This window comes from Hyperolius riggenbachi, chromosome 1, assembly GCF_040937935.1.
Source record: "Hyperolius riggenbachi isolate aHypRig1 chromosome 1, aHypRig1.pri, whole genome shotgun sequence".
NCBI classification, from domain to species: Eukaryota; Metazoa; Chordata; class Amphibia; order Anura; family Hyperoliidae; genus Hyperolius; species Hyperolius riggenbachi.
Genome location: NC_090646.1, coordinates 285,806,762 through 285,832,272, shown reverse-complemented (window position 1 = coordinate 285,832,272; position 25,511 = coordinate 285,806,762). Strand labels below are relative to the sequence as shown.

Genomic DNA, 25,511 nt, shown 5'->3' with positions numbered 1-25,511 from the left:
AAGCATATTGTTTTTTTAACAGATGTCAGACTAAAAGGCTTTTCTTTTGTAGTGTGAGCCTCAACTGCTGTCCGTTTAGCAAATATTAAATTTCTTATTTTAACCACTTGCCGACCGCGCACTCATACCGCGCGTCGGCAAAGTGGCAGCTGCAGGACCAGCGACGCAGTATTGCGTCGCCAGCTGCAGGCTGATTAATCAGGAAGCAGCTGCTCGTGCGAGCGGCTGCTTCCTGTCAATTCACGGCGGGGGGCTCCGTGAATAGCCTGCGGGCCGCCGATGGCGGCTTGCAGGCTAAATGTAAACACAAGCGGAAATAATCCGCTTTGTTTACATTTGTACGGCGCTGCTGCGCAGCAGCGCCGTAAGGCAGATCGGCGATCCCCGGCCAATCAGCGGCCGGGGATCGCCGCCATGTGACAGGGGACGTCCCGTCACTGGCTGCACAGGACGGATAGCGTCCTGTGCAGCCCGGATCTCCAAGGGGGGGCCAGGTAGGAGAGGGAGGGGGAGGATTTCGCCGCGGAGGGGGGCTTTGAGGTGCCCCCCCCCCCGCAACACCCAGCAGGCAGGAGCGATCAGACCCCCCCAGCACATCATCCCCCTAGTGGGGAAAAAAGGGGGGCGATCTGGTCGCTCTGCCTGCACGCTGATCTGTGCTGGGGGCTGCAGAGCCCACCCAGCACAGATCAGCTACAACAGCGCTGGTCCTTAAGGGGGGGTAAAGGGTGGGTCCTCAAGTGGTTAACATTGTCTGACAATGGGCAAAAAATGTCTTTCTTAGTAACTGCAAGATGGCCCCTGGAGGGGTCTTCCTACCAAACTGAGTGGATCCTCAGAGCAGAGGTAGAAAGCTGTAGGAGTGGTCCTTTGCCCCCTCGTAATCAGACTTACTACACAATATGGAACTTTACATGTCTGGTTTAATGTAAAATACAATAACAAAAAGAGAAACATAATTATCAGAATTATTACATATGAGTTTTAATGACAGAAATATAAAGGCATCAGTGATCTTGAAGGGAAGATTGTGTGCTTTCAAATTTTTAAATATATTCATCATCATAGTCAGACACAGAGACTTCGCAGGTAATAAGTGAAATCTGAAGGGGGGCGTGGGCTGTCTACTCTGGAGAACCAAGAATCCTGTGAGTAAGCAGAACAGTATGCCTCACATCCACAATCAATGGTTGGTGTTTAGGATGGATGAAATTGTGTAAAATACTAACCTTTTTCTTTTTTTTCTTGAATCAACACTCCCTTCTTTCTTCCCTCCATATGTGTCCCAGGAATAGAGGCACATAGCAAAGAGGGAGCCTGGCTTACCTGCTTATTCTTTTATTTGCCGCGTGCCCTTCCCTGTGGTGCTAGGCAAGCTGAGGTTGGGAGAACAGCAATATTTCCTCCTCCTGTGAAATAACTTTTTAAGCTCTTCTCTGATATGTTTAAAGGGTCTGGGTGCGGCAACGATGGTGGCAAGAAGGACACTGCCTAAGTATCTAACTTTTTCCGCCACCTTGGGTGCACTTTAGGATCAGGACTATGTGAGCAACTTACCATCTCTTACAAGGTTTCTTCTTTTACTGAAGATAGTTCTTTATGACTTTGGCGGTATAAGAATCTCCCTTCCCTATACCGATCAGTGATGTTAAAAGTAGAAGAGCTGAACTAAATTGATTTTTTTTCTTCATTAGAAAGTATTAGTGTACTAATACTTTTATACTTGTGTGCCTAAAGGACACCTGAAGTGAGGATATGGAGGCTGCCATTTTTATTTCATTTTAAACAGTGCAGAGTATCTGATTCTCTTCTGCCTCTAATGCAGGGCATACATGGGTCGATCCGATGGCCGATTAGCCGCCGGATCGACTCCCGCTGCGTACCCGCTCGTCCGCGCGTGCATCGATTCCCGCTCGTCCCCGCCGGCGCTCCGCCGCCGGGATCGAGCCGGGAATCTATCCAGCAGGTCATCGGACCTGTCGGATATTATCAATCGAGCCATCAGCGGCTCAATTAATAAGCCTGCAGTCAAGCCGTGTATGCCAGGCATGATACTGTTAGTCATAGCCCTTGAACAAACATACAGATGAGATCTTTGACTGAAGTCTGACTGGATTAGCTGCTGGGTGAAAGATTAGCAAGACAGCCAGGCAACTGGTATTGCTTAAAAGGAAATAAACATGGCAGCCTCCATAGCCATAGGGGTAAGGTATAGGCTGCAGCAGATGGAGCATGGTGTGAAATATAGGGGAGGGGGGCATCTCATGTATAGGCTATTATTTGCTGCATCTCATGCATGGATTATTTTCTGTAACTCGTGTGGGCTACTATTTGCTGAATTTCATGTGTGGGCTATTGTTTGCTGCATCTCATGTGTGGGCTACTATTTACTGCATCTCATGTGTGGGCTATTATTTGCTGCATCTCATGCGTGGGTTATTTGCTGTAACTCGTGTGGGCTACTATTTGCTGAATTTCATGTGTGGGCTATTGTTTGCTGCATCTCATGTGTGGGCTACTATTTACTGCATCTCATGTGTGGGCTATTATTTGCTGCATCTCAAGCGTGGGCTATTACATTATTTGCTGCATCTTATTTGTGCGCTATTATTTACTGCTTAATTTCATGTGTGGGCTATTTGCTGAATTTCATGGGTGGGCTATTATTTGCTGCATCTCATGTGTAAGCTATTATTTGCGGCATCTCATATGTGGTAGGAAACTTCTGTCTGCATTTCATGTGTCGGAGGTAACTTTGCTGTGTTTCATGTGTTAGAGGAAAAATTTGCTGCATTAATGTGTCGGAGGTAACATTTGCTGCATTTCATGAGTGGGAGGGAGTGTTTGCTGCATTTCATGTGTCGGAGGTAACATTTGCTGCATTTCATGTGTCAGAGGTAACATTTAATTACAACACTAAGTTCATGTACATTTGATTCCACCTAGGACCTCACCCTCATTCTGTTGCATGACCATGCCCATTTTTTGACACAGGTGTGCCCTGGGGGGCGACAAAACTGTCTTTGTCCCCGGTGCTGAAAACCCTAGGTATGACTTTGACCATCTAAAAAACATACAAACTCTGTGCAGTTAGTGCCCTGGTTGGGATGCGAACCGGGGACCCAGTTCTGCAAGTCCAGAGTGCTATCCACTATGCCACCGTGGTATAGATAGATAGACAGACAGACAGACATATTGCTGTATGTAGCCCTGTCCTCCCAGTGATGTTTAGCCTAGGCTGTTTATTATGCAGTTTCCTTCTCCCAGTGCACTCTGGGAGACCAGGCGTTTATGCTAACTTTGGAACACACTACAAATAAACATTCCACAGTGATGCACCTGCCAGCAGTAAAAATGTTGCCACCTGTGAAGAATTTCAGGATTTAAATCAGGGTCATGAAAGAGTTTACAAAGTACAAACACTGACTTTGGGCCATTTCACACTGCAGGATAAAAAAAACGGATCACTGTAAAAACTGATCCATCCAAATGGATCAGTTTTTAAAAGACATCAGGTTTTCATTTGTGACCCTCTGTTCCAATAGCGTGTGGTCAATGCGACGGTCTGTCTATCCGGAAAAATCACTCTCATTCCAAACTTCCGGTACGTTTGGAGGAATGTGCCGAACGGATCTGTTCTAATGGAGCAATGTGAACGAATCCTATTGATTTACATAGAATCCGTTTACCTCTGTTAGGAATCGGTTCGTTTAGCAACACTAAAAAGACCGTTTTTTATGGCCAGTGTGAACCGGGCCTAAATAGTTTATAAAGTAATATTGTAAAAAAATAAAAATAAAAAAAAATAAAAGCAATTTAAAAGTTGCTATTCAACAACTAATTGTATCGCTATGAAATAAATAAGACACCAGATTCTAAAATCAAATCATCAGATTTATTGAGATAAATGAAAGTTTGTGTTAATACACATGAAGTATAAATTACAAACAGCTGCACACTGGGTAATTTCCCAGCATGCATTAGGCAGGACTAGCCATGCTAGTACATACATTATTCAAACATACAGCTGGAAATAACAAATGTATGCCCTATTTTAGGGCAATAAATTATTAAATCATAATTAAAGCAAATACTTAAGATATTGACAAGTAGTATAAAGCTTTTTTCGATTTGCATTTGTTTAAAAGAATATATTGCAACTCTGCTTCGCAGCACTTTTTTTGCAAGCAAAACAGAGTGCAGCCTCAAAAGATTGTAGCAGTGATTAAACCATTCATAAAAATATATAGTTTTATCTCTGTTCTTTTTCATTTACAAGTCTGTACAATTATACAAGAATTGGAAAAGCACGGACCATACAGCTCTTTGTAGGTAGTTTCACCAGTAGCTGCACCGACCACTGGCATCATATTTTGTGTGTTAAGAAGCTTTGGCCAATTATCAGGCCACATTTGGTTTGCAGGTCACCCTTTGGCAATATGAAAGACAAAGTCTATTCTTCTCTACTACAGCCTTTATGAATTTTTTTCTCATTTAAAGAGACACTGAAGCGAAAAAAAAATTATGATATTATGATTTGTATGTGTAGTACAGCTAAGAAATAAAACATTAAGATCAGATTCTAGTCTAATTGTTTCCAATACAGGAAGATTTAAGAAACTCCAGTTTCTTATACAAAAAAGCCATTAAGCTCTACGACTTTCAAAGTCGTGGAGAGGGCTGTTTTCTGACTTTTATTATCTCAACTGTAAGTGAACAGTTTTCTTTTTATCTGCCAGAGGAGAGGTCATTAGTTCACAGACTGCTCTGAAAGAATCATTTTGAATGCTGAGTGTTGTGTAATCTGCACATATTATAGAATGATGCAATGTTAGAAAAAACACTATATACCTGAAAATAAAAATATGAGAATATTTTATTTGCTGCTAATCTTCTAGTAATTATTCATAGTACACAACCAATTCATTATATCATATATATTTTTTTCGCTTCAGTGTCTCTTGAAGTACAGCCTCATTATAACGTCCTGTGTGTTCTACACAAAGCTAGATTTAAAATGAGGCTAAGGCTGTATACAGCACATTGGTATTTCATTAGTAATGAAAGCTCAGTTTGTGTGAATTCATATATTGTACTCACTGACTAGACCTGCCAGTCAGTAAACACAAGGCAGGTGAAAAAAGTGTAAAATGCTTCCCCTTTTTACTCATAAGGAACTCATATCTATGAAATGAGATATTAGCTTAGGTTGGCTTCATTCCCCATGTCAAAGCATTGCATCACTGAAATATATTTGGATTTACAGAAAAAGGCTATCCCCACTACATATGTATGGCCAGCACCACATCAAATATCTGATACCTGGGTGCTGATGCTCAACGTAATACTCCTACTAGCAAATATGTGTCCAATGGATACATTACAGGTCAAACAGGGTAACAGTGAACTATGAATATGCAAAAACGCATTCACCCCACATATAATGAAATTCAATGGAGAATCACACTCCTGCTTAACTTTGTGAAATTGCCTTTTAACATGTGCGAAAAAAAATTTATTGACGCGTAAATTTGCATATCACATGTAAATCCACTATGACTTTCACAAGCTGCTGTAACAAAGCGTGTGAAAATTTGCATACAAACACAAATTTGAACACAAAAAAATGCATGTGAAAAACTTTCAGTTTTTTGCAATGATTAGGTATGAACCCTGCCTTAGTAACTAGAGCGGTGAGTAGGGGGTAGTCAAGATTGGAGACAAGGTAGTATAAGAATTGATGAGGGTTCGGTCAGGATAGAAGATTGAGGTGGTGGAAGGCTAGATGATAGGTGAGTAGATGACATAGGCAGTCAAAGCATAAGCGGTGGGTAAGGGTCTGGAGAGGTGACATGGGGGAAAGGCGATAAGAGGGGTGGGTTGTCAGCTAGATGTCATAGGGGTAAGAAGATAAGTGAAAAGTGGCTGAAGAGATGTGAAATTGGGGATAGGTGAGTGTTAGGACAGTAGACGTGGGGGGCGGGGGGGGGGGGGAGAATACATGAGGAGTAAAAGTCATGTCATCTTCTGGGCTCTGTATGGACCAGTGTGGGGAGCCAAACAAAATAGTTCTAGGCACATGAGAAAGATCCAACAACATAAAGGATGTCACGATATCCTCCAAGCTTGATACCAACCACTGTAGTTGTATTTCAAGATGGAGTGCGATTCATGGGGGCATATAAAAATAACAGAAGATGGAACAGTGCAGTAAGGGGGTGGGATGGAGGGTGTAAACATGTTAGGAACGGCATTTTTTAAAGCCAGATAAGGAGGGCAACAGCCATGGACACCCCACACTAAACGGAGGCCACACTAAAAGTTTAGATAAAAGTGTTATTTTGCAGTTTTAACCAGTTGCCAACTGCTCCACGCCAATTGGCGTGAGCAGTGCTGCAGCCCCAGGAACGCTCCATGCCGAGTGGCGTGAGCGGCTGTTTATGGGACTAGCAGGCTGCGCACGCATCTCCTGCTTGGCCTTCAGTCTCCCAGCAGCGATCGTGTGCTGTGTTGTGTGGCCACTGCAGCTTTGTGCGGCCCTGCAGCTTGGCCTTAAAGCTGCAGTGGCCATTTTAACAAAAAATGTCCTGGTCACTAGGGGGGTTTAACACTGCGGTCTTCAAGTGGTTAAAGGATACCCGAAGTGACGTGTGACATGATGAGATAGACATGTGTATGTACAGTGCCAAGCACACTAATAACTATGCTGTGATCCTTTTTTTCTTTCTCAACCTAAAAGAGTTAAATATCAGGTATGTAAGTGGCTGACTCAGTCCTGACTCAGACAGGAAGTGACTACAGTGTGATCCTAACTGATAAGAAAACTCTTTCCTAGCAGAAAATGGCTTCTGAGAGCAGGAATGAGATAAAAAAAAAAGGGTCAATAGTTCATAGATTTTAGCTCTGGCATACTTCAATGAATGTGTCATTGAGCAAAAAACAATAAAACAGTTAAAACTTAAAAAGTACATTTAAACATAAAATAAAACTGGGGAATATCTTTAAAAGTCATTTTTAGGACAAGGAGGATAGATAGAATCATTTATTTCATTAGTTTATTTACGCTTCGGGTATCCTTTAACCACTTGATGACCCACCCTTTACCCCCCCTTAAGGACCAGCGCTGTTTTGAGTGATCTGTGCTGGGTGGGCTCTGCAGCCCCCAGCACAGATCAGGTTGCAGGCAGAGAGATCAGATTGCCCCCCTTTTTTCCCCCCTATGGGGATGATGTGCAGGGGGGGTCTGATCTCTCCTGCCTGCCTGGGTGTTGCGGGGGGGTTCACCTCAAAGCCCCCCTCCGGGGCGAAATCCTCCCCCTCCCTCTCCTACCTGGCCCCCCCGGCGATCGAGGCTGCACAGGACGCTATCCGTCCTGTGCAGCCAGTGACGGGACTTCCCCTGTCACATGGCGGCGATCCCCGGCCGCTGATTGGCCGGGGATCGCCGATCTGCCTTACTGCGCTGCTGCGCAGCAGCGGCGTACAATGTAAACAAAGCGGATTATTTCCGCTTGTGTTTACATTTAACCTGCGAGCCGCCATCGGCGGCCCGCAGGCTATTCACGGAGCTCCCCGCCGTGATTTGACAGGAAGCAGCCGCTCGCGCGAGCGGCTGCTTCCTAATTAATCAGCCTGCAGCTGGCGACGCAGTACTGCGTCGCTGGTCCTGCAGCTGCCACTTTGCCGACGCACGGTATAAGCGTGCGGTCGGCAAGTGGTTAAGGTAAAGTAGCCTTTAGGTCTATGCCATCCTAGAAGTCAAGCAGCTACACTAAGTACAAACCAGAGGTTGAATCAGAACTGAAGATTGACAATAGCTAGCTGTAAGATATTCATCAATGGTAGACCTGTGCTTCGTATACACTTCCAGTTATTGAGATATATATATATATATATATATATATATATATATATAATGTCATGTCAATGTCTCTCAGAGAGACTCACAATTTAATTTCTACCATAGTCATGTAATGTCCTTAAAGGGAAGGTCCAAGCAAAATCAAAAAATGAGTTTCACTTACCTGGGGCTTCTACCAGCCCCATGCAGCCATCCTGTGCCCTCGTAGTCACTCACTGCTGCTCCAGTCCCCCACTGGCAGCTTGTCGACCTCGGAGGTCGGCAGGCCGCATTGCGTACATTTTTACGCATTCCCGTTAGTGCAGGAACATGAACACATACATTTTTACGCATTACTGGTTCAATGCGTAAAAATTTACGCATTGAACCAGTAATGGGTAAAAATGTATGTGTTAGTGTTCCTGCACTGGTGGGAATGCATAAAAATGTACGCAATGCGGCCTGCCGACCTCCGAGGTCGGCAAGCTGCCAGCAGGGGACTGGAGCAGCTGTGAGTGACTACGAGGGCACAGGATGGCTGCATGGGGCTGGTAGAAGCCCCAGGTAAGTGCAACTCATTTTTTGATTTTGCTTGAACCTTCCTTTTAAATAGTCTAAGACTAATTTGTTTTTCATTTTGGGTAACAAAAAAAATCGATGTGCGTTAAGTGCCTATAAATAGAAAACATCTTGGCTGCTACTTCTCCTGTCTTACACAGCTTGATGACACATACATTGCAGTAAATTAGCATACATTTCACTTTTTGGGCCATATTTTGTGCTGTGGCCAGCAGGTGTGCATCAGGCAGCTGATAACTGTAATACCCTTAGAGACTTACATCTCTATCAAAATATACCATTAATGCTAATAAATATGCATTTCCTCATGTTCTTCCATTTTTTTCTGCTGACATAAAACTACATTAGGCATAGCTCATCCTAGATATTTATGATACAACCATAAGGAAAAGGCCACGTGGCTTTTTGGAAGGTATTTTCTCAATTGCTTAATTTTGCTTGAAGGGCTCATTTGCATTTATGCAGATTTTCAGAGTTGGTATAATTAAGGCACTTTCTTTAAAAAATGCAGACATGGGGAACTTGATAATTACAAGGGTATTGGAACAGCGTTAAGTATTGTCACACTGGTTAATGAACAATCATTTCAGTCTTCGGGCCACAAATACATGCTGGTCATCTATAGAGATAGGAGCATGTTACATTTTAAACTTACTGGAACAGGGCTTTTAACCTCTTTCCGCCCGCGTCACGGCGATGGGCGTGGGCGCGGCGGAAGCCTCAGGACCGCCTAACGCCAATTGGCGTAAAGTCCTGGGGCTGTAATTTTCATGAGATCGCGCGCACGCGAAATGGGAGAAATGGGGGATCTTTTTCATTTTATGTATTTAAAATGTCTTAATTGCCAAACAAGCGCCAAATACTAAAATAAGGTGAGTGTTTTTTGTTCTTGGAAATAGAGATGGCCAATTTGATACTCATAATTCTGGCTTGCACACAGTTTACATGAAAATTCTATGTAGGTTGGAAGTGAGCCAATCAAAAGCACTTCCTGACAAATTTTACCCAATTCCAAGCTACATACTAATTGCATGCAAGTCAGCATTATCGTCATGTTATTAAGCACCTCTGCTTGAAAAGTGCTGAAAGGTTTTCTTATTGGAAAGCTCAGAAATAGATAAGGAGAGATAATTCCCAAGATCAGTTTTCTGAATGAAACCCATAATGTAAAAGCGGAATAGTTTATATTAAGTATAAGAATCCCCCATTACATTATACTCCTAAAGGCCCAAAATGTTCTCTCCCAGATGCTGACTTGTTTCATTGTGTTTGGACATGTCCTGCTATATCAATGTTCTGGCGTAAAGTGGTACAATATCTTAAACAGCTATGTGAGGTCCATATTACATTCGCTCCACTACTGATGCTTTTCAATTATGTGCCGCCTGCCCAAGAACCAGGAATAGCTCCAACGACAAATGCAGGCCCAATGAGTAAATTGGCGCATCTAGTGTTGATAGCGGCAAGAAAAGTGATTTTTAACAATTGGGTGCATCTCAGCCCTGGGATGTAAAAGAGGAACTTACACACCTATTCCAACTGGACAAATTTGAAGCGATCAATCACAGGGATAAAAAAAACAAAGGCCTTCTTTAAGAAATGGAGCCTTTTTGTATTAGCTACTCATTCTCAGCAAGGAATTAAACGTTTAATGGAACATTTTACATATACCAAATGGTATCTTTTGGAACACCTCCAAGGCACTTTGGGGAAGTTCGACATTTCATAACCATATGTAAATTTCTGGCTTAGTGATGACACAGGGTGTGGGAGGAGTGTTGGGGGAGTGGGATTTTGTAGGGGTCTTTACAAGTATGTACAGTTGTACTATATATATATGTGTATCTGTTGAATCCAAACTTTGAGCTCGGTACTCATAGGACTTCAGATGTTTTGAATTGTTGCAAAATTGAAATCCAATAAAATGTGTTATAAAAAAAAAAAGCCGAATAGTGTAAAATGGCCAGCATAATGTGACTCCTTTGCAGGGGGAATACAGACCACTACAGGCCAAGCTCTCTGTTCATGTTACAGTTTACATTACATAAAGCTATGGAAAAGATATATTTACTTACAAGTCTGTATTATGCTCTACAGTTGCTCTATCCTGCAAGGACAGCCCTGATATATCGCCTGTAAAGAACAGAAGGTTCAGGATAGCGATGAACCTCTCTCAGAAAAAGGCTATTAGACAAGCCTAACAGAGGGGTCTATGAGCGGGAAACAAAGCAATAGACATGGTTGCCAATATATTCATGGATAGTATCCAAATAACATTGTCATTTTAAAGTGCAAGACATTAAACACAGCTATAACTGCATTTTTGTTATCTGCTTATCAGAGAGTTGCGTACAGTGCAGCATAGTCAATGTAAAGTACCATGCTCTCTGCCATTATAATGCACACACCCGCCTCATTGTGAACGTAGCATATGTGGTGATTTTCAGTGCGCAAAGCTGCATTACAATGTGGCCGTTATGACGCAGTTCACCACTGTGAATGTAGTCTTAAAGGACAACCGATGTGACATGTGTAGACATGTGTATGTACAGTGTCAAGCACACAAATAACGAGGCAGTGTTCCTTTTTTTCTTTCTCTGCCTGAAAGAGTTAAAAATCAGGTATGCAAGTGACAGTTTCTGTCCGGGTCAGAATGGGTCAGACTATAGCATAACCCTCACTGATAAGCAATTACAGCCATAAACCACTTTCCCATCAGTAAATGGCTTTTTAGAGCAGAAAAGAGATACATAGGGTCAATAATAAATAGATTTGAGCTCTGATATACATCAATGAAGGTGACGTTGAAAAGAGACAATGAAACAGTAAAAACTTAAAAACTAGATTTAAACAGGGCTGCTCAAATACGGATACGGGAGACATCCGGATAGTTTTATCCGGATATCTCCCAGTTACCTGGGTGGGGGGGTCAATCTTACCTGTCTGACGTCTTCTTCGGTCCGTCCCTCGGCGCCTCCCACGATGCAGTCCAAGTGGTGGTCACGTGATTACAAACACGTCCTCCTTCCGGGTTGAAGGAGGAGGAGTTTGTAATCACGTGATGCGCGTGGAGCACATCATGGGAGGCGCCGATGGACGGACGAAGAAGATGTCAGACAGGTAAGATTGACCCGACCACCCCGCACAGGTTTACTGGGAGATATCCGGATAGCAACTATCCGGGTATCTCCCGGATCCGGATTTGAGCAGCCCTAGATTTAAATATAAAATAATACTGTGGGATATCTAAAAAAAAAAGTCACTTTTAGCAGCCAGAGGATAGATACAATTGTTTTTCTCATCAGTTTATTTTCAGCTCGGATGTCCTTTAAGTTACTGAAAGCACTCACATTTCGATGTAATTTTTTTTACAACAAATTAGAAAATGAGTTACAGGTATTGATGATTGCTAGGAGCAACCTGTCTCCCTTTATAGCCAGGTGCACAGCTAACATGATACTATTCACAGATTGCAGTGACACCTCATCTCAATAGCAATGGACACAAGCCCTGTACACACATACCAAGCATGCTGTCTCTTTACATTAGTTATTTCTGAGAGGCTGTGTCTGCAATATCCAGGGTCTATAAAGGGAAGACAAAAGTTTGGAGTTTTTTTATTGTTATAAATATAGGGATGGTCAAAGTGATGCTAATGTCTCTGGCTGGCATGCAAATTGTATTCAGCTTGAAATTCAGCCAATCCAAATCAACAGGATGTGCATTTGATTGGCCAAGCTCCAAGATGTCTACAATAGGCATTTAATTTGCAGGCAAGCCAGAAAATGAGCATCTTATTAGCCAGCTCTAATCATAAACAACAGTAGATTTTTTTTAAATACTAATCAGGGCCAATAATAAAAAAAATTCCCATATCACAATAAACACCGTGATTTGAATCAAGTATTTAAAATATGTAAAAAACACATTTCATCCTAGTAGAATCCTAAACCGTGACAGTATATTAGATTTCCAGTAAGACAGCAACCCCGGGCACAAAGCCAAGCTACACAAGAATAGTTAAAAAAACAATTTAAATGTCTTGGGGTCCTTTGACACTGCATCCATTGCATTCAGTGGAATTGGACAATATAATTGCATTGCAATGCAACGCAATGATATTTCTATGGCACTTTCACATTGGGTGCGGTGCAGCAGGTTCCTTCCTAGTAACTCACAGCATGCTGCGCCTTTACTGGACAGCGTGTTGGGTTTACAGTGGCAGTGAAACATACTATCAATGTATTGTATGCCTCACTGACTGTATGCATCACATCACACTTCTATTGATTTTACCATAATGTGTACAGTGTAAAAAGACCCTTAGAGTGACTCAAGGTTAGTACACCCATTAGAGCAAACTAGGCCAAAGCATCCACCTGGGGCAAGAATCTATTGTATGTACAGTCCTCATTCTGCCCCCTCCATCATGCAGAACAGACCAGTCCTCCGCCACCCTCCATAGTGACAGAATGAGTTGCTAGCCTGCAGGCTAGTGAGGTAACTGTTCCAGTTGAGAGATAAGGCTGACACTAGATGCAGCTGGGAGAGGATAAGCAAAGCTGGATCCATACATAAGGATATGTGCACTAAGCAACACAGACATTTAATTAGTGCTTTGTAGAAAAGAGTAGGGCCTCGCTACAATGCACTTGGTCCTGAACTGTCACCCGCGGGATCATGTCCCAAATCCTGGTTAGTGAGAGCCAGTATCATAATTTTTTTATACAACCTGACATGAGTTTTGCAAAAAGGAATGGAAGGATATGCAAAGCTGACAAAGACCTGCAGCCTCAAGCCAGCAACTGCTACCAAATGTTCTTTGAACAGTTCCCCGGGAATACACGATTATTTATTACTAGCCGCGGCGCAGGTCTCCTTACTTGGCGCCCGGAAGCCAAACATACTCACAGTCAGGCACAAATACTGATCTGAGGAAGTGGTCTGACCGTGAAACGCGTTGTCAAGTGCATTAATAAATGTTATTTGAATTTTATTACGAACCTTAAAGGGCCATTTGATTTTAATGATACATCATTAAGGTAGGACTACCATTTTTCTTTGAGATATTGTTAGATACTACCTTATAGAGTATAACATTTACCTTTCATATCATACGGGCGCCTCCAGTTCTAATAGAGTACATAGTGCTACTAAATGTGCATCTATTAAATACCGATTTGAAAACCTGGTAAACACCTACGCACTCTTTTTCTTTGTAGTTAACTGGTACCACTTTACGTTCAGTCCTCTGTTTAAGAAAAATGGTTTTATTTGTGCTCCAATTAGTGTAAAGAATTAATTAATACCAGGGGTGCCTCTAGCCATTTTGTCACTCCAGGCGAGAAAACCTGTGGCGCCCCCCGGTGCCCTGCCCCATGTAATGTGGCAGCTTTCACCAGAAAGTAAACATAATACAGCAATGTTTCACCATAAAATAATCGTAATGCGGCAGCGTTTTACCAGAAAATAATCGTAATACGGCAGCATTTCACCCAAATATAATCGTAATGCACCAATGTCTCACCAGAAAGTAATCGTAATGCATCAATGCCTCACCAGAAAGTAATGGTAATGTGGGAATGTCTCACCACAAAGTAATCGTAATGCAGCAATGTCTCACCACAAAGTAATAATAATGCGGCAATGTCTCACCAGAAAGTAATCATAATGCGGCAATGTCTCACCAGAAAGTAATCGTAATGCGGCAATGTCTCACCAGAAAATAATAGTAATGTGGGAATGTCTCTCCAGAAAGTAATCATAATGCGGCAATGTCTCACCAGAAAGTAATCGTAATGCGACAATGTCTCACCAGAAAAAAATCGTAATGTGGGAATGTCTCTCCAGAAAGTAATCGTAATGTGGGAATGTCTCACCACAAAGTAATCGTAATGCAGCAATGTCTCACCACAAAGTAATCGTAATGCGGCAATGTCTCACCAGAAAATAATCGTAATGTGGGAATGTCTCACCAGAAAAGTAATCGTAATGCGGCAATGTCTCATCAGAAAATAATCATAGGAGGGAGGGAGATAGAGGATGGAGCATATGGGAAACATATGTCCTGCAGGATAATCACAGGACAGTCAGACAATGGTTTTATTTGTGCTCCAATTAGTGTAAAGAATTAATTAATACCAGGGGTGCCTCTAGCTATTTTGTCACTCCAGGCGAGAAAACCTGTGGCGCCCCCCGGTGCCCTGCCCCATGTAATGTGGCAGCTTTCACCAGAAAGTAAACATAATGCAGCAATGTTTCACCATAAAATAATCGTAATGCGGCAGCGTTTTACCAGAAAATAATCGTAATACGGCAGCATTTCACCCAAATATAATCGTAATGCGCCAATGTCTCACCAGAAAGTAATCGTAATGCATCAATGCCTCACCAGAAAGTAATGGTAATGTGGGAATGTCTCACCACAAAGTAATCGTAATGCAGCAATGTCTCACCACAAAGTAATAATAATGCGGCAATGTCTCACCAGAAAGTAATCATAATGCGGCAATGTCTCACCAGAAAGTAATCGTAATGCGGCAATGTCTCACCAGAAAATAATAGTAATGTGGGAATGTCTCTCCAGAAAGTAATCATAATGCGGCAATGTCTCACCAGAAAGTAATCGTAATGCGGCAATGTCTCACCAGAAAAAAATCGTAATGTGGGAATGTCTCTCCAGAAAGTAATCGTAATGTGGGAATGTCTCACCACAAAGTAATCGTAATGCAGCAATGTCTCACCACAAAGTAATCGTAATGCGGCAATGTCTCACCAGAAAATAATCGTAATGTGGGAATGTCTCACCAGAAAAGTAATCGTAATGCGGCAATGTCTCACCAGAAAATAATCATAGGAGGGAGGGAGATAGAGGATGGAGCATATGGGAAACATATGTCCTGCAGGATAATCACAGGACAGTCAGACAAAGAAACTTTGCAGTGAAAACACACACACACACAGACATATACAGTACACACACACATATACAGTACACACACACACACACACACACACATATACAGTACACACACCACACACACACATATACAGTACACACACCACACACACACATATACAGTACACACACCACACTCACACACACACAGTACACACACACACATATGCAGTACACACACCATTCACACACATATACACCACGCATGCGCGCACACACACCCACACACGCATACACACACACACACACACACACACACACACACACGCATACACACACACACACACACACACACACACTTCCCCCTCCTCTGTAGTGAAAGGAGCAGAGACAGGATCGAAAGTACTGCAGATACCTCATACAGTGCTTCCGATCCTGTCTCTGCTCCTTTCACTACAGAGGGGGGGGGGGGGGGGGGGGGGGGGGGAAGGAGAGGTGGTTGGGAGGGGGGTCACTAGCGCTGTGTGTGTCTGAAGATGTGAACAAGGCCTGCCTCACACACATGTTACTGCCAGTCCTCTGTACTCACAGGCTCTCCATGCAGCTCCACTACAGGTCAGATAATGCTGGCTGCTCTGCTGTGCCTGTGTTCAGAACACTCCCTCCATCCGGTCCCACTGACTTTCTCTCTCCTGCGAGGCTGCGCTGAGGCTGGCTGTCTGGCAGTGCCTGAGTCACAGACACACTCTACTGAGGCTTTCCTGGTGGTCCTTCTGCCGACTGGAAGAGTGTCTGTGCGTGGGGAGGGGGACGCAGCCACATGTCTGGGGGAAGCTGCCAGTGTGCCACGCAGGGCCAAGGGGAAGGACGGGGCACAGTCTGGGCAGCAGGAGCCAAAATACTCTGGTGACTCCTGGTTGACTGGCAAGGGGCGGAGTTAGAGGCGATACCGCACTTGGTAAACATTGTACCATGCGGCTGCTGCTATGGAGAGTGGGCCGGACTAAAGGAGGAGGAGTGGGAAGAGCAGTGTTGAACACTGCTTCTATTGGCCAGGAGCAGTAGGAGGAGGCGTGTGTAGAGGCGGCAGTGGGGGCTTGCTGATGGCTCAGGCACCGGAGATGGTGCCGGAGAATAAATAAATATAATGAGTTGTTCTGCACAGTAGTAGCGGCGGGTGGCCTCGGTCCCGCCGCAGCGCCTTCCCCAGCATGCCGCCTCAGGCCAATGCTTGTACTGCCTATGCGGCTGCCTTAAGACGTCCCTGATTAATACTACTGTGACACAACATGGAATATCAATAAAGCAGGAAAACATCATGGCGTAAATGATGTATTTAGGTACCGAATATAGAAAATCAGGGACATCTGGAAGAACCATCATCAACATGCTAAAATAGTCATCACTGCCCTGCACAGATCCACACTGTGACCAAACTGTGGGAAGTGCTTGCCTAGTGTATGCAGAGCTAGTCAATAAACTTCACTTCTTATTCATCTGCTTAATTCTACTGAAAAAAGGCACAGCCAAAAATATGAGCTTAACCCAAACGAAAACTCTTTTAGACTTTGATTTCTTAATTTTTACAGTTGCCTGTGTCCCCTTTGGGGAGATTTCCCATCACTTTATGTGGCATCAGTTAGAAGATAGAGTATTTATTTAGCCCTCTTGTACCTATAAAACACATTGAATGAAGTATGAGAACCTTGCTAAGGCTTTGGACACCTACTATAGCCTTACTAATGAGAGATTGTCACTTCCACCGACATCATCACCTGCAGGAAGAGAGGAATTAGGCTGAAAGAAACAGAGAGGGCAATAAAACCTAACAAGGGTCCTAAATGTTCACCCGTCTTGAATAAAAAAAAAATTCTGCTTAAATATAATTATCTTTATAATCTGCTGTCAAATCGTTAAAAACTGTTTTATGACCTATAGTCTGTGGCCTTCTATGAATCAATGCATGCAGTAGCTCTTCGTGGAGGAAATCTACAGGCTGCAGCTATGCAGAAAGCCCAGCAGATGGCAGTATTTCTCTGCTAAAACAGAAAAAAAGGCATAGCCAGCATTGATTTAGTGTGTCTAATCATTTATCATACCTCTGTATTTCATAACATTTAGTTCTCCATCAGAAACAAATATTGTGGTTAGGTTAGAATTACCTTCATACAACTTATGCATTAGGGTGTTTTGATTTTTCAAATGTGTAAATGTTTTGATGAATTATATAACAGGTGCGATCAATGGAAATAGATGTACTCTTGTTTTTTCAATGTGCCATTATTTTAAGTGCCATTAATTATTTTGGAAAATTCAAGGAAACAAATGGACAAGTGCAATTTACTTTAGAAGTATGCTTATTCCATAAAAAAACACACAAATATCATGAATAAGCCCTGTGTACCAAGGTCCTTTTGTGTATTACTATTAAAATACAAGAAACCGTTCCACACAGAATTTTTAAAATAAAAAGTTATGTAACAATTAATTAAGCCAGGAACCACTGATTCCTAATGCTGCATTCTGCTGCTGCTACTCTCCCCAGCTCACCCGTGTGGCCTCAGCCTCACGCTGCTGCCACTCTCCCCAACTCACCCATGTGGCCCCAGCCTCACTCTGCTGCTACTCTCCCCAGCTCACCCACATGGCCTCAGCCTCACTCTGCTGCTACTCTCCCCTGCTCACCCACGTGGCCCCAGCCTCACTCTGCTGCTACTCTCCCCAGCTCACCTATGTGGCCCCAGCCTCACTTTGCTTCTACTCTCCCCAGCTTACCCATGTGGCCCCAGCCTCCACTGTGCTGCTACTCTCCCCAGCTCACCCATGTGGCCCCAGCCTCACTCTGCTTCTACTCTCCCCAGCTTACCCATGTGGCCCCAGCCTCACTCTGCTGCTACTCTCCCCAGCTCACTCACGTGGCCCCAGTCTCACTCTGCTGCTACTCTCCACACCTTACCCACATGGCCTCAGCCTCCACTGTGCTGCTATTCTCCCAAGCTCACTCATGTGGCCCCAGCCTCACTCTGCTGCTACTCTCCCCAGCTCACCGACGTGGCCCTAGCCTTCACTGTGCTGCTACTTTCTGCAGCTCAACCACATGGCCCCAGCCTCACTCTGCTGCTACTCTCCCCAGCTCACCCACGTGGCCTCAGCCTCACTCTGCTGCTACTCTCCCCTGCTCACCCACGTGGCCCTAGCCTCCACTGTGCTGCTACTTTCTGCAGCTCACCCACGTGGCCCCAGCCTCACTCTGCTGCTACTCTCCCCAGCTCACCCACGTGGCCTCAGCCTCACTCTGCTGCTACTCTCCCCAGCTCACCCACGTGGTCCCAGCCTCACTCTGCTGCTACTCTACCCAGCTCACCAACTTAGCCCCAGCCTCTCTCTGCTGCTACTCTCCCCAGCTCACCCACATGGCCCCAGCCTCCACTGTGCTGCTACTTTCTGCATCTCAACCACATGGCCCCAGCCTCACTCTGCTGCTACTCTCCCTCCCCAGCTCACCCACGTGGCCCCAGCCTCCACTCATGCTTCCATCTGCTGAAAAGCTTTATGGAGATGAAGATTTCATTTTTTCAGCATGACCTGGCACCTGCTCACAGTGCCAAAACCACTGGTAAATGGTTTACTGACCATGGTATTACTGTGCTCAATTGGCCTGCCAACTCTCCTGACCTGAACCCCATAGAGAATCTGTGGGATATTGTGAAGAGAAAGTTGAGAGACACAAGACCCAACACTCTGGATGAGCTTAAGGCCGCTATCGAAGCATCCTGGGCCTCCATAACACCTGAGCAGTGCCACAGGCTGATTGCCTCCATGCCATGCCGCATTGAAGCAGTCATTTCTGCAAAAGGATTCATGGCCAAGTATTGAGAGCCTAACTTAACATAATTATTTGAAGGTTGACTTTTTTTTGTTTTAAAAACACTTTTCTTTTATTGGTCGGATGAAATATGCTTATTTTTTGAGATAGGAAATTTGGGTTTTCATGAGCTGTATGCCAAAATCCTCAATATTAAAACAATAAAAGGCTTGAACTACTTCAGTTGTGTGTATTTGAATCTAAAATATATGAAAGTCTAATGTTTATCAGTACATTACAGAAAATAATGAACTTTATCACAGTATGCAATTTTTTTGAGAAGATCCTGTATAGTTGAAAGTGTATCTCTGTTAAATTGTTAAATTATGTAAAGCACAAAAAAGTTGATGATCACGTTTAAAAAATAATAATAATACTGTACTCCAAATAGGTGGGAAATACTTCTATGTATGAATTAGACACATAATCTAACCATCATTTGTGCAGTGCATGCAAGATGAAATCTGACATTTAGGCTGGGTTCACATTGTACTGCAGCCACATAGTGGATACCCAAAGAGGTTCTGTACACTATCTGACATATCCATATTCCAGTGTATGGCAGGAGTTGGGTAGTCTCCCTAGGTGCAGCGATCAGGCTTGATGTTAAAGGGACACTTAAGTCAAACAAAAAAAATGAGTTTTACTCACCTAGGGCTTCCAATAGCCCCCTGCAGCTGTCCAGTACCCTCGCGGTCTCCCTCCGATCCTCCTGGCCCCGCCGGCAGCCACTTCCTGTTTAAGTGACAGGAGCTGACAGGCTGGGGACGCGAGTGATTCTTCGCGTTCCCAGACACCCTTTAAGCTGCTATATGGTATAGGATATATGCTATAGCAGCATAGATGGCGCTATTTTGGCCAGGAACGCGAATAATCACTTGCGTCCCCAGCCTGTCAGCTCCTGTCACCAAAACAGGAAGTGGCTGCCGGCGGGGCCAGGAGGATCGGAGGGAGACGGCGAGGGTACCGGACAGCTGCAGGGGGCTATTGGAAGCCCCAGGTGAGTAAAACTCATTTTTTTTTGTTTGACTTAAGCGTCCCTTTAAGCTGGGCAGCTCTGTATCCACTGTAGTACAAAAAAAACCCAGAAATATTCCATCCAGTGTCTGGAAAAGTCATGCAGGTCAGGACTTTGTGTTCCGTTACCGCAATGGACACATGGGCATTGATAAAGATGCTCCACTGAATCTGATGATTAACGGACTGTGTGATCCCACAAAAATGCTAATTGTTATTCCGACCTGCAATAGATACTCCTAATAAAATAACTTTTAGCTTGAATGAAGCACATTTAAGTTTAATGGATGTAAAGAGATGAAATTATTACATACATCATCTTCTCAGTGAGATGTTATCAATTGTTGGCTGATTACTATGCCCATACTAGAGCCGCATGCACTGACGTGCTGTGCAAGAGATTCGCTAACAATTTATGCCATCTTCACCACTCGACATAAAACTTGCAACAACACATAGCCTTCTTTCAATGTCTTCCCTTTAAATCCAAGTGAAATTAATAACTGCACATGTGGTGTACACTTCCCAGAGTTCTATGGTTCATCCTATTCTATCTGCCATTAGCATCAGTCGGGATTTCACAGTTCCAAAGACAAAAGCCTATTGAGAAATAAGTGCCTATGATGTGGTTGATAAGTAATAATTGCTCTATAATTATAGGATACGATTCTCCACAGAGTTGAAGCACTGACAGGGAACAAAGGACATATTCTATGTAATGTCACAGCACATTGCTTGTCTTTTTAGCTGCCCACAGAGCGGCTTTGGAAAGACTCAGCTTGTCTAACAAGAAGTGGAAAAAGCATAAACAAAATACTATTGGTATGTTTGCAGTAAAGCTAGTCTTAAATAAACTCACATTGAAATGTGCAAAATATTAAAGACAAAAATAGAGCTATTTGTGCTTTCATTATCACCATTCATAGACAATGCGGATAACACAATATGGGAGGCTGATGACTGCGCACTTGGCCACAGCTGTCTCTCAGCCACAGAGGAAATGCTGCTCTAGTCTGCTTCACCCAGAGACATTCTATTGATATGGCTTACATTTGGCATCACACGTTGCAGCAAATGTTGGGGTTGATCATATATCAGAGTAGGTGCATCGCTGAAGATTTCTGTACATTCAGAGCACATTAACATATTTCGTCAATGGTGCGCCATTGATTCCAAAAATTAAAAATATTTCTTTGAATCATCTGATTGTCCCTGTACAATAGCAAAATAATTGCTCCATATTTCATATTACTCTTCATACACCACTTCTGGCATATTAGTTGTAGTGCCTTTAGTGCACATGTACACCAATGAAAAAACAAAACTGCATATCCTTGTTGTGTGTCCCTTTGTCACGGCTGTGTTAGAATTAAATAATTACTGCTCAATTTTGTTCCATAACTAGAGTAATAAAAATGTTTTTTCAAGAAACCAGGTTACCAGGTTAAAATTTCCACTTCTTCCTGAAGCTTCGTGAAAAAAACCCTTCAGCAAGTCTACTGCCTAGATCCTTTTATGATCATCTTACTGATGATTCATGTATTCCCTTTGAACATATACATGCGGGATAGCACAGGTGGTAAACACGGAAGCCTCAGGATTTCTTCATATTGGATTTTTGCTTCTGTTTGCGCAGGTGTGCTTCAATCTCATGTCTGAAGACAAGCATTCCAAGTTGCCCATGAGAAGCCTCATTCATGGCCTTTGACTGCATACACATCTTGTATTGCTCAGGTGTCAGTTCATCCACACAGCGCTTCTCATGCCAGAGGTGAAAAAGCCCCCGAACAGGTGTCCTGATCACAATAAGGTTGCTATGAAGGTATTTCCGGTATAGATGAACATCTTCACCTCCCCAACCCTTAATGTCTAAATCAAAACCACCTGCAAAGAGTAAAAACATGCATAAACAAAGACATTACATCATTGTATACACAAGTGAAGATGCAGCACATTACAATCTCATGCAATTACAAAGATATTTGTGTCATTGTAACAGACAAAGCATTTCTGTAAGAAAGCTCAGCATTCCTAGTTGGTTTCAAGTGTAGTAAGTACTATAAAGAAAACATAGGGTCTACTGTGCAATGAAGTGAGCATCTTAAAATGAAATATAACCAGTAATACAGCAAAGACTATAAAATTATTACAAATTGTTTACAGCTTGCATTTTCCACAGTTTATACAGTAATCAAGAGGTATTACCGAGGGGGAACTGTGGAAATCAAGGTGAGATCTGGAAAAACTAAAATACATTTTAGAAAACTGCTTATTTGATGGGCAGATAGGCAAACTCTTATATGGCCTCAATTCACGGAGCATTATCAAACGTTTATCAAACACTATCAAACGTTTGATAATTTACCTCATGGGTAAAATCTCACTAAGGTGTTATATATTTGTTGAACGTTTTATCGGTAAAACATTCAATAAATATATAACACCTTAATGAATTTAAAATAAGATTTTACCCATGAGGTAAATTATCAAACGTTTGATGAAGTGTTAGATAAACGTTTGATAATGCTCCGTGAATTGAGGCCTATGTCTGCAAAGAACCTCTAGGAAAGTCTGGCTGACACATGAGTATTGGTGTAGTTTCCCAGGGCAGTTCTGCTTGCACAAAGATGATTTTACCTGTAACTAGAAAATGCTTTGGTCTGCACTAAAAATTTCATAAATGTAATCATGTAGAAATGCAGGTTGGTGCTCAAATACCTATGTCTCCATCTTATAAGGATAAATAAACTGGTAAATATATTGAAAATGAAAATGGTGTGGGCACACCAATCAATACAGCATCATACAGTTTCTTATGGGGGCAAAGGAAGTCATATGGTTTGCATCCAAAGGTTATATTTATCAGAAAAATGATAAATAAAAAGTACATATACATGTCTTACTAGATCTTCAAAAGTTTACGACTTACAAAGTGCAGATAACATTCACATGGGCATGCTCATGTTAGGACTAAGAAATGTATATGCTGACTATAGGAACATCAAATGCACAAATACCGTAAATGTAATATACAGATTGCTGCTGGTGTTTTATACATCCGAATATGTATTAGAAACAGGTGTACATCAGTGATGTTAATTGCACCCTTTATGTTCCAAAGCAAAGAAAACATGCAGCATGCTACAGTACAGCAGCAGTACAGAAAGACCTAATGTATTGAGTGCCTTTCTTTCCCATCTTTTCACGGACAAGACTGTATTTATGCCCTAAAATGCCCTGTTGTGGCTCCTTGAGACAGAGAGTTACATCACACCAGACCAGAAGTGACATAGTTCTGATCCCAGCATTACAAAATCAATCCAAGTTAGACCTTTGACGTCACAATATATGGAATCGGAACCACATCTTCAAACAGGAACTACTTCATCAAAGAGGCAAGTTCATCCTTTAAGAAGGGGCATAAGGGGGGAAAAAACACTGGACTGCCTGGGCCTCTTTTCCTGGTATCCTTCTGTGCTCCTGGTATAGTAAGTTTTAAAAAATACAGTACATGTTTTCTTTGACACAGGTTGCAGTTTATATCACTGTTGTACACTTGTTGCTAGTATATATTTACACATATAACAGGCCAGCAGCAGTTTATTACATCTACAGTATTATGCATATATGATGTCCTCCTAAACACTGAACTGACTTGTTAGCCCTATCATGCCAGTGTGAAAACATTCCTGCACTTTTATTGTTATACACCTTTAACTATACTGCAAGGCAGGGTGTGTGTGTATACATATTTTATCATTTGAATATGTTTTTAACAAATAAGACATTTAACCCCTTACGTACCAGCAGTCTCTGGCCCCTTAAGGACCAGAGACTGCTGGTACCAGAAAACGGAGCTTAATGACAAATCACCGCACATATCCGCTGCTCTCACTGGTCACTATGCTCTTCCATCGCCGCAGGCCCCTCTCTCTGCCATTGCTTTGACAGCAGAGCTGCGTGAGAACGTCAGGAGCCATTTTCATTGGCTCCTGACACTGTCCATCAATGTAAGACAATGTGATTGGCTCACAGTGATCACACAGTCTGGAGTCAATGAAAACGGCTTCTGACCTGCTCACAGAGCTCTACCATCTTTTAGATTTCAGGGCAAGTGAACTGCGGTGGGTGCAGAGCGGCGAGACTGGCGGTATTGTCAGGAATACGTGTCATGGAAGGTGAAATCTACGCCCTGTCAGAGCTGCGTAGCCACCTGCAGGACGTAGATTTCTACCAACACGGTCCGGAACTACAGACTGCCTGATGTTTATTATCCCTTGAATTAACTTTTTATTGGTACTGGTATTATCTGTAAACACAGAGCTAACTCACCCAGGCCACCTCTTCCCTGCGTTCCACAGAACCAAGCAGAGGGAGGAGCTAGGAAGGGTCAGCTTTGTGCAAAGGAAGAAACTCCCACTCCACTGGCAGCTCTATACCTGTGCACTAATCTATGGGTTGTGAATTACTTCTCCAAAGAGACCTTTTCTAGTATACTGTAGCTGTATCAACTAGAAAAATCCTTTGGTTAATGGCACTCTTCCATGTACATCTTTACCAACAACGAAAAATGAATCAGGGTGAACTTAGAAGCAACTGTATGATGCTAACTTATTGGCATGCCTATAACATTTACTTTCACAGACATTCTTGTGATCTGAGGTTTGCAGAACAGCATCTAGACAAGCCAGAGGTCTTTTGTAATGCAGTACTTGGGGTGATGGAGTTAAAAAGTAACTACTTGGCCGCAATCACCCAAGGATTTTTTATGATGGAAAAAAAAAAAAAACTAAAACGTTGTCAATTGTTAGACATGGTGATTAATCTATTGTGATTTGAGGTTGTGTGGCAGTCAGGGATAGAGGGATTAATGGGTTCAATATGGAAGCAAAGCCAAGGTTAAACAGTCGGCAAAAACATGAAGTTGAAAAGAAGAAAGCTCAGACAGACAATGAAGCTAAATTTACTTCAAAACCCACCATGAGCTACTTGAAGAAAAGCAAGCAGAAGGTTTTGGAATTACCACCATGTTAAAGTGCACAGTGGTGCTTGAAAGTTTGTGAACCATTTAACCTTTTTTTTAACTTGTTTTATACAAACGTGGCCTAAAACCTGATCTGATTTTTAAACAGGTCCTAAAAGTAGATGAAGAAAACCTAGTTAAAGAAAAGAAAATACAATAATTATATTTGGTCATGTATTAGTTGAAAAAATGAAATTACATGACTGTGTGAGGCAAAAGTAAGTGAATTATGTACTCAGCATTTGCCGTGACTCCCTTGTGCAACGATAACTGCGACTTAATATGTTTA

At 42.8% G+C, this 25,511-nt stretch overlaps 1 protein-coding gene across 5 annotated transcripts in view; it reads right to left on the bottom strand.

Annotated features, from left to right (window-relative positions):
- Positions 1–20,515: 20,515 nt before the first annotated feature.
- CSGALNACT1 (chondroitin sulfate N-acetylgalactosaminyltransferase 1) overlaps positions 20,516–25,511 on the bottom strand; it is a 685,316-nt gene continuing 680,320 nt past the window's right edge. For all 5 annotated transcript variants that reach the window (XM_068233667.1, XM_068233668.1, XM_068233670.1 and 2 more), the window contains one exon: positions 20,516–22,083. In XM_068233667.1, the coding sequence (XP_068089768.1) occupies positions 21,794–22,083 (290 nt within the window). In that variant the 3' untranslated portion in view covers positions 20,516–21,793. The remainder of the gene's footprint in view (positions 22,084–25,511) is intronic.